The sequence below is a fragment of the Physella acuta genome, unplaced genomic scaffold (genome assembly GCF_028476545.2).
Source record: "Physella acuta isolate Inbredline_101_S28 unplaced genomic scaffold, ASM2847654v3 ptg000149l, whole genome shotgun sequence".
NCBI classification, from domain to species: Eukaryota; Metazoa; Mollusca; class Gastropoda; family Physidae; genus Physella; species Physella acuta.
The window spans coordinates 119,454-130,000 of NW_026731668.1; the positions used below are offsets into that span (position 1 = coordinate 119,454).

A 10,547-nucleotide genomic window follows, 5' to 3' on the forward strand; every position below is an offset into this window, starting at 1 on the left:
TGTCCGCCCCCCCCCCTGGAGAAAGTCTACCGCCCCCCCCCCCCGAAAATTTCAAGTCCCCCCCCCCCCATCTACCCCGGAGAAAAAAGTCTAGAAGAAACACTGATTACGAGTCAACTGGTTTTGCGCCATTTAGGCAGCTTACTCCAATTTTAACACACTTTTCTATTTGGATTGTCACTTGGTTGATTTTGTTTTATCCAAGTTAACATTTACATTTCTTTTTCTAAAACTATATTAGATCTCATAATGCCGTTTCAAGATAGCTCTACAACCAAGATTGAAACCTACACTAACACAAGTTCATTGACATTAGAGTGCCTCAGTGCGGGCGATGAGCAAATAATAATACAACGGGAAAACGAAATTTTAAACTCGACAGACAGATCGGCAGTGCTAACTATAACCTTTAACCCCATGCTCTGCGAGAACTCTGGGACTTATGTTTGTCTGAAGACAAACAAAAGACAACAGGTGGAAAAGGAAGTGTTTAATGTTGGCGTATCGAGATGTGAGTTCTCTCTTCAATGTTTACTTTTTTTTAGTGAAAGCTGTGATAGGTTATAAATATGAGACTGTTGAAGCGGTTCCCTGACAAAATATCTGACGGCCAAATGATCTCAAGGATATATAATCTCACGGACAAAAGATATCAGGACAAATTGAAACAACTGTTTTACACTTTTCATTGTCTAACTTAAAATATACCCCGTGTAAAAGTGTATGATATACTCAAACTGTTACTTACTTGGTTTTTTGTTGTTTTTTTTTTTTGGGGGGGGGGGGGGGGGGTTGGAGGGGCGGGGGGTGGTTATTTTTTTTTACTTTTTTGTTGATTGTTTTTTTTTTGGGGGGGGGATAGTTCCGTATTTTTATCTTTAGGTGAGTTCTAATTAAATCGTAATATTTACTTTAATAGAGTTCGCTATTAGAATTTTTTTAGAAAGTATTATTTACTTCCCTGACAATTGAAATATATTTGTATGTCTACACATTCATTGAGCGTCGATTTATAAGCGATGACAACGACAGATTTGGAGGGAAGCTGGCTAGAAATGCAGACGAAAACGCCAGGGTTACTTCCAGATTTTTTTTCTCCTGGGGAAGGGGGCACTTGAAATTTTCGGGGGGGGGGGGGGTGGTAGACTTTCTCCGGGGGGGGGGGGGGGGGGCGGACACTGTTAAAAGTATATATTTTCTATATAAATTTCATTTCGTTCGGGGGGCGGTAGACTTTCAGAGTCCCGCCCCCCCCCCCCCCCCGAAGAGATGCCTGGAAGAAACTCTGTACAACACCCCATCAATACAACCTCACATTTTCTCCTTTTGTCCAATATTTTTAGATCAATGCAACTTTTAACTTAACTGTTTCGATAAAACATTTAAGGGCATTGACAGTTGAATAAAACCAAAATAACCAAAATGCTTATTTTTTAACCTAATACTATAGGAACTATCTTTAGCATATAGTTATGACTCAAAGAGCTAATCACACCTATGTTACGGTCAAAGCCCGAAGTCGGCCAATGCTAGGATTGGCCGGCCAATCCGCGCATTGGCCAATATCGCCTCCCATAGGTCGGTCAAAGTCCGAAACTTTGCTTCATTTCGGCCTTTGGCCGGCCAATCCGCAGACTGGCCATTGTGGACCGGCCAAAGTCTGAAATAGCTCTTGATTTCGGCCTTTGGCCGGCCAGTCCCGGCCAGTCCGCGGACTGGCCATGGTGGACCGGCCAAAGTCTTAATTAGAAGATCATGAGCAGATTTTTGTTTTTTTTTTATGCCGGTAGGATCATGAAATTAAGTCTTTATTGATTATTAATTAAAGTAAATGACAGAAACATTCAAATTTTTTATTGTACTATAGTCTCAATCAATCAATATTATCATTTGTTACAACAAGTTGAACTTTTATGGCATTTAGAATTACATAGCAGCTTGTTATTTTTACACTTGCAGCGATTTGTTGTGCACTTGGTTGTGCAATTGCAGCGAGTGTAGCCTTGGCCCCCAGTCAATGATTGTGAAGATGCGATGGTTCGTAGTGATTTTTCCTCAGTGCCAACTGACGACAATAAGAGCAGTTTTTCGTGAAGAATTGAAAACTCACTTCTAGCATACAGTTGTTTTAGAACACCATGTTCCGTTCCTAATTTGTAAAAACCGCCCTCGACGCTCATGACAACCGCAATCACGCTTCGGGGATCACCGCGACCTCTGTCAACATCTGGAACACGGATGCGTACATTGTCACCCACTTCACCATCTTTAAATTTTGTATTTGATGTTTTAAGCATCTTAGCACCTTGATTTTGCAAGCCAGTATGAGCTGCTGACCTGTGTTCCATGATGTCTTGTTTGTTGTGACATAATCTGCAGGTAATGTTCCCTCCGTACCCTTCGTCTGCGTCATTGGGTATTCCACAAATAGCATGGACATCGTTGCCACAGGATCCACAAGATTGAGCTGCACTACAATGTTTTTCACAAACTATACAGAATCTGTTGGCCACATTATTGTCACGCAACTTTTCTGGACGTTCCGCCACGGCAGTAGATGTGTTAGCTGAGGATGTAGTTGCATTTATTGCAACCTCCATTTCTTGTTCAATGTTCTCAAGATCTTCCTCAGTAACTATTTTATTGAGAGCCTCTCTTGGTAGATTTGAAGTGCTAAGTCCCAATTTTGCTTTGCATCCAAACAAGGCTTCGTATGGTGATTGTTGGATTCCTTGATGAAAAGAACGATTTTTCATAAATTGAATGAATTTGAGACTCTCAGCCCAATGAGCTGATTCATTTGTTCGCATCCATGTCATCATCATGTTTAGAACATCTTGGTTGGCACGTTCTACTGAACCTTGGCTTTGGCTATGCCTTGGTTTTCCGTGAACTAGTTTAAGTTCAGGCCACATGTTCTTTAGTTCAGAAATAACTTGATTCACAAATTCTCTTCCATTATCTGATTGAAGCACACTTGGGGCACCAACAGTCGTGAAGATATCCAGCAGCTGGTAAGCAACTTCTTCTGCTCTTTTTGTTTCCAAAGCTCGCAACAATATGAACTTGGTTAAATGATCCTGGTAACTGAGTATAAACTTGTATTTGCCGTCTGGGTTACTTTGCATATCAATAAGATCTACTTGGCATCTTGAGTTAAATTCTTTAAATATCAAAGGTTTGGAAACAAGACCTTTCTTGGGATTAGACAATTTTTTCTGACAAGGCTTGCACAACCGAAGATACATAGTAATGATTTCTTTGGTGATATTTTTGTACTTTCTCTTCAGCTCTTTTTCCATCCTTGTGCGACCTCCATGTCCGATTTTCAAGTGAGTTTCATTGATCAAGTCGAACAACTCTTCTGAGTGCACATAGTACTAAATAGCACCATTGTCTTCTGTTAGTGGTACAATAAGTTTTTCTTTACCGTCAACTTCAATAACATCATATTTGTTTAGTCGACGATAGTCAACAGTTTTTTTGTCTGCTTTGCTTTAGCCTGTTTAACGTCCTCTATAATAGCAATGTATTTGTCTTTGCTGAGAATAAAGCTATTGTTTGATTTTTCATGCAGTACTGTAGTCAAATGATCTAAAAACATAGTTTTCATGTCAAACGTTGGTTCGATATTTGCATTTTTTTCTTTTGACAGCCATTTGCTATGTCTGTCTCATGGTCTGGCGGCCCTTTTGCTCCATGTCGCCTTGCATATAGAATGCTATACAAACAAGAGCTAAACAATACGTTACTCACAATGAAACCGCACCCAGAATAATTAAAACGCGATCACAACTTAGTCTAGATACAACATTGGCCAGGACATCGCGGCCAATGCGCGCATTGGCCGGCCAATGTACAAAATAAGCTGTCAAGTTTAAGTACTTCGGACTTTGGCCAGTACGTCCCGGCCAGTGCGCGCATTGGCCGGCCAATGTACGAAATACGATCTTAGTTCTAAGTTCTTCGGGCTTTGGCCAAGAGAGCCGGCCAATCCGCGCATTGGCCGGCCAATCCGGGGTTTGGCCGCACTTCGGGCTTTGACCGTAACATATATACCAACAAAACTCATTTTGGTTATGTTGGTTTTTATCACCAGCCCATGCTCTTAAACAACATTACAACATTAAACAACAATCAATCTCACATGTTTTCCATATCTCCACAGGTCAACCACGGGCTTGTGGGTATGACAGTCTAACCAACACACTGGACATGTCTCCAGGAGAAACATCTACCCTAACCCTCTGTGTACTGGTCCCTAACCCTAACGTCACCATACCCCTAGCCGTCTCGTACCTTGACCAATGGCTGACCAATCAACAGTGTGTTTCAGGAAAATGTTTCCATTGGTTTCCTGTTAGAAAGTCATTGTTTAAGTACAACATTAACTTAACGTTATCAAACATCTCTAAAGAGGATTACGGTAATTTCACAATTCGTGTGGGTACAGATAATTACACGGAATATTTTACGGAGTTTACAGTCATTGTAAACCAAAAGAGTAAGTACCTTATGCTAATCAATTATTTGTTGATAAAATAAACAGTAGTTGTATTTTTTGTTTTTTTTTTTTTTTTGCAGTGAAAGTCATTGTTTTTAAACCTTTTAAAAATATTTAAACTGGGAGTCGGACGTTTTCCCAAATTAACACTTGCCCGAATGCGACAAACGCCCGAATGAACACTTTCCCGAATGCGACAAACGCCCGAATGAACACTTTCCCGAATGCGACAAATGCCCGAATGGACAATTGCCCGAATGCGACAAACGACCGAATGAACACTTTCCCGAATGCGACAAACGCCCGAATAGACACTTTCCCGAATGCGACAAATGCCCGAATGAACACTTTCCCGAATGCGACAAATGCCCGAATGGACAATTGCCCGAATGCGACAAACGACCGAATGAACACTTTCCCGAATGCGACAAACGCCCGAATGGACACTTTCCCGAATGCGACAAATGCCCGAATGAACACTTTCCCGAATGCGACAAACGCCCGAATGGACACTTTCCCGAATGCGACAAATGCCCGAATGAACACTTTCCCGAATGCGACAAACGCCCGAATGGACACTTTCCCGAATGCGACAAATGCCCGAATGAACACTTTCCCGAATGCGACAAATGCCCGAATGGACAATTGCCCGAATGCGACAAACGACCGAATGAACACTTTCCCGAATGCGACAAACGCCCGAATGGACACTTTCCCGAATGCGACAAATGCCCGAATGAACACTTTCCCGAATGCGACAAACGCCCGAATGGACACTTTCCCGAATGCGACAAATGCCCGAATGAACACTTTCCCGCATGCGACAAATGCCCGAATAGACACTTGCCCGAATGCGACAAATGCCCGAATAGACACTTGCCCGAATGCGACTAATGCCCGAATGGACTCTTGCCCGAATGGTTAAAATGCCCAAATTCATGAGAACGGCCTCTGGGCAAAAAGCATTCGGGCATGTGTCTTTCGGGCATTTATCGTAGACCCATTCTAACTATAAGCGTCCAACAAAGTAGGCCTACTCTTTTTATTAAAAAAAATGTCGAAATCGTGTTGTTGAAGGATTGTCATGTTGTGTTTACTGTTAGACACAGAAATTATGACAGTGCTGGAGTAAGGGTTAGCATGTAATAAAAATATATGGTTGTAGTGATAGAACGATGATTTGTACTGTCACCATGTGAGTAATACTGACCGCTACACCATATGCTTCCCCACCCACACTTCCGTAGCTATTTCATCTGAATGACCAGCGGTCATCGGTATTGACGCGGCTTTCGTGTGGTTTCCTGTCATATTATATTAATTCTTTTAGCGGTTTCTATTAACTTATATATATTTATGGTGTACGAACTCGAGAATTTTGGGGAACTCGAGAATTTGGGGAACTCGAGAATTTGGGGAACTCGAGAATTTGGGGTTAGAAGTCCAGAGACGTGGCGAACCCGAGGCAAACTATCAAAGTTACACGCCCCCCCCCCCCCCCCCATTTCAATATCTTTATATTTTTTGAAAATACTTTATAACGTCCAGAAAGCCAAGTAGCAGACTATTTTCAGAACTTTTATTGTATACATCATTAATGAAGCTCAGATTACGCTTTTATTTTTTATTTTTACTACCCGTTCGTCGCCCACCCCCTAGGTTCGGCGCCTGAGGCGACCGCCCCACCTGCCCTCCCCTATCTACGTTCTGTGGAAGTCGAACTCTCTAAAATTCGACCACGTCATACCATGTAATTGATTACAAACTGCCTAAAAAATTTCGGGGGTTAAGATCTGAAGTAAAAATTTGTTTCGAGCGGTCGAGTTTTCTGATAGAGATAATTGAAAGGGCCAGTTTTGTGGTAGATATATGTTTTTTAAGGTTCGACTAGGGGTTGCTGTGGTGTCTATTTGGTAAAGTTCATCGTTGCTAAACCGAAAAAAGAGTCGAGTTCGAACCCCAGTCAGATAAGGCTCGATGGCTGGGGACAGCAACTATTCTAGGTGAGATAACTCAAAAAAATTGTAAATGCTGCCTTGTAAATTATTCTTGGTTAGACAAAGACTATGGAAGCAAATTCAAAAAGAAAAGCAGGCTGAAATCGGAGCCAACAGCCTATAAGGCGCATAACAAATTGTGTTAGAGGGAATTCATTTTAACAATACAATTAACAACGAAGAAGAAAAATATAAAGGTTCGACTTATTTAGTAAATATGCATTGTTTTGTGCTAGAGATGTGTGAGTGGGTCAGTTTTGTGCTCTGTTTCTAAGAATCGACTCTTTTTGCTAAAGATGTCTTGGCAAGAGTATTGTGATAAAGATGTATTGGCAAGTTTTTTGCTAAAGATGTCTTGGCAAGAGTATTGTGATAAAGATGTATTGGCAAGTTTTTTGCTAAAGATGTCTTGGCAAGAATATTTGGATAAAGATGTATTGGCATGTTTTTTCCTAAAGATGTCTTGGCAAGAGTATTGTGATAAAGATTTATTGGCAAGTTTTTTGCTAAAGATGTATTGGCAAGAGTATTGTGATAAAGATGTATTGGCAAGTTTTTTGCTAAAGATGTGTTGGCAAGAGTTTGGTAATAAAGATGTATTGGCAGACACCTTGAGATCTGTAGTATGAAACAAATCTGGATACAATACCTAGTAAATGATACTCACTGAAAATGTAAAGGTTTTTAGCGCAATTTCCATACTGGACAATTGCGATTATTAACTCGTTATTTCTGGATGGATGGATGAATGGATGGATGTGCGCAGCTTTAAGTCGTATCTCCTCCTCAACGAAGCAATATCGAGGACTAGTTCCAAAAGCAAATATGTTAAGCAAGTTCCGAGGATGATTGTGGGCCAAAAAAATTCCCGGAATTCCTTCCTGGATTTCCCGGAAAAGCCAAAAAACCTCGAAAAAATGCAGTTTTTGGCCCATATCTCGGCAAACAGACCACTTATCGACTTGAAATATTTACCAATCGATTCCTGCCATAATTTAGAACAATATTGCCGAAGAAAGTTTTCAAAATATCCTTTCGTTCGGTCACAATTTTTTTTTTAAATTACATAAACGCCTACAAACCGATCGTTCTCCTAGCTTGTTTTTCTAGTGTATTACTCGAAAAATTATTACTTCAAAAATTCTAAACAAAAAGTAGTGTAGTCGTCGAAGATAAAGTTTCTCATTTAATTTCATAGTGTTCGTTATATTTAGGGAAACAAAAAGAATTTGAAATTTCACAATGGATAAAATGTAAAAACCTATCAGTTCCTGTTCGTGTTCAAGACACAAGGGCAGACGAAGTAGAGTTCATCTGCTTCAGAGACCTCAGCGTATGATCGGACAGTGTGGACAACATCTTTGGTTTCCCTTACGTAAGTTAGGTACCCATCAGGGCTGGATGGACTCAGGGACGTTCCACTGATATCGATCCCTGATTCGAACTCGAAACTATCGGGTTGGCAGTTTGGCTCTCTACCGATAGACCACGCACTCTGACATTTTACCATTTCCTATTATTCCTTAAATTGCTTTAAGGAAGCCAAAATTATAACTATAACTAAGCAATAACTCACATATTATTCGAATTAATTTCATATATGTATAAGCATGTCTTGTCGACAAAGTATTGTTTTATTTATTTAACTAAATTTAAAGTTTAAATTTAGTTTCTAAATAAAAATTATTAATTTACTAAATAATTAAAAACAATGTTATAGGTATTTTTATAACAATTTAGAAACAAATACGTAATATAATATAAGATACGTCAGCATTGTATTTTGTTTTTGTTACTTTTATTAAGTACTTTAATTAACGTTACCTCCCTTTGCATAAATATATATATATATATATATATATATATATATATATATATATATATATATATATATATATATATATATATATATATATATATATATATATATATATATACTAGAGTTCCTGTTGCATGTAGCTGCAATCTCAGAAGAAAAAAAAATATGAAAACAAACAAGCAAAATAACAGTTTATTGATGGTTAGAACCTAAAAGAATTAAAATACATATAATATATTATATATTGTTATAGTTATAGTTATATTGTTATTGTTATAGAGTTATATATTATAAAGCATTGAATTAAATAATAATTAAATGTGTGTTTCTACATTCGAATATATCTGTATTTTTTTTATTATGGTGGATTTTTAAAAAACTAAGTTTATACATATAGAACAAGCGCCATATTTTTTTCAACGTAAGATTTTCTTTTATTTTATACATATTGCTGAAGATAGGCTACTGATCTGATAGCTTCAGAAGAATAAATGGCAGACAGTGGTAGAGTCAGAAATGCGCACATGGGCTTTTATTGGATGTTTATTTGTGTAATTAAATCAAGGGAAATAAACTCTAACTATATTACAAAAGTCGTAAAAAAAGATTAAAAAATGAAAATGTAAACTTAACAATAATTATTATTTTTGTATATAATCAAACAAAGTTTAACAATATTAAACCACTTATTGATAATTCAAAAATCTTCATATTTTTTGGATCACATTTCTACAAAAGAACTCTAATTTAAATAGAAAACTGTTAGCTATTTGCAAACTACTTTTTAATATTTAATGTGGCATCGTAATAATCAATTACTATGGTTTAGTCTAGCTTTGATGGTGTTATTTTAAATGTTTATAAAAAAAAAAAAAAAAAAAAAAATTTAAATCTTTATAAAAAATTGATTTGTATGCCGTATTAAACACACTGCAGAGCTTGGAGAAAGCTTACATTAGAGATACCGTCCTTGCTAAAGAGTGCACAGCTACATGCTCCAAACTTTTAGTTCAGTATAAAGCAGCTTTCAAACAAGTACACAGTGACTTTTCTACAATAGAGGAGTTCATGAAAAAGTATAGGCTGGATTGCCCAGCAGCGTTAGAGAGAATCAAAGAAGACAGGCCTATTACTATTAAAGATGACAAAGGAAATACAAGTAAATGTATAGCAGACCAGTGGCGTAGCGAGGTCGGGTGTCACCCGGTGCGGCACTTAATGGTGTCACCCCCCCCCCAGAGGCGTAACGGCCCTTCCCGGGGACAAGTTTCAAGTTTTCGATTTGCACCCCCCTTCTCAAACTTTCGATTTGCACCCCCCCCCCTCAAGTTTTTCTCTATATATTTTGCTATTTTTTGCCTTGGTGTCACCCCCCTAAAAGGTGTAACCCGGTGCGATCCGCACCCCCCGCCCCCCCTCGCTACGCCTCTGTGCAGACATTGTCACTCTTTTTATCACTGTTATGGACAAACTGAGGCTAGACATTAAAGCTATGGATGCAATTCATCCAGATCTACAAGAACTTGCAGAGGCGTAGCGACCCTTCCCGGCGCCCGGGGACAAACTTTTCGATTTGCACCCCCCACCTCGAGATTTTGATTTGCACCCCCCCTCAAACTTTCGATTTGCACCCCCCCCCCTCGAGATTTTGATTTGCACCCCCCTCAACTTTCGATTTGCAACCCCCCCCCCTCGAGATTTTCATTTGCACCCCCCCTCGAGATTTTCATTTGCACCCCCCCCCCTCAAACTTTCAATTTGCACCCCCCTCAACCTTTTAATCTATTTTTCCAACCCATTTTGGCGCCCCCTCAGCTCGGCGCCCGGGGACATATGTCCCCCCCCCCCCGCCCCCCCTCGCTACGCTACTGAGAACTTGTAGAAACCATGACACGTCTCAGCCTCTTACCTCCAGACTTTGAGGGCAAACAGAAAGTGCGTAAATGGTTGGAAACAGGGGCGTAGCGAGGGGGGGGGCGGGGGGGCGGACCGCACCGGGTGACACCATTTAGGGGGGTGACACCAAGGCAAAAAATAGCAAAACATATAGAGAAAAACTCGAGGGGGGGGGGGTGCAAATCGGAAGTTTGAGGGGGGGGGGTGCAAATCGAAAGTTTGAGGGGTGGTTGCAAATCGAAAACTTGAGGGGGGGGTGCAAATCGAAAGTTTGAGGGGGGTTGCAAATCGAAAATTTGAAAGTTTGTCCCTGGGAAGGGTCTCTATGCCT

The 10,547-nt window shown here is 39.8% G+C and overlaps 1 protein-coding gene across 1 annotated transcript in view; it reads left to right on the forward strand.

Annotated features, from left to right (window-relative positions):
• Window positions 1-249: 249 nt before the first annotated feature.
• The window catches only part of LOC131935586 (uncharacterized), a 10,528-nt gene continuing 230 nt past the window's right edge, over window positions 250-10,547 (forward strand). Inside the window, exons 1-7 of the mRNA XM_059292070.1 lie at window positions 250-511; window positions 4,169-4,504; window positions 7,770-7,834; window positions 8,904-8,944; window positions 9,223-9,503; window positions 9,757-9,837; window positions 10,191-10,264. Coding sequence (XP_059148053.1) covers window positions 250-511; window positions 4,169-4,504; window positions 7,770-7,834; window positions 8,904-8,944; window positions 9,223-9,503; window positions 9,757-9,837; window positions 10,191-10,264 — 1,140 coding nt within the window. The remainder of the gene's footprint in view (window positions 512-4,168; window positions 4,505-7,769; window positions 7,835-8,903; window positions 8,945-9,222; window positions 9,504-9,756; window positions 9,838-10,190; window positions 10,265-10,547) is intronic.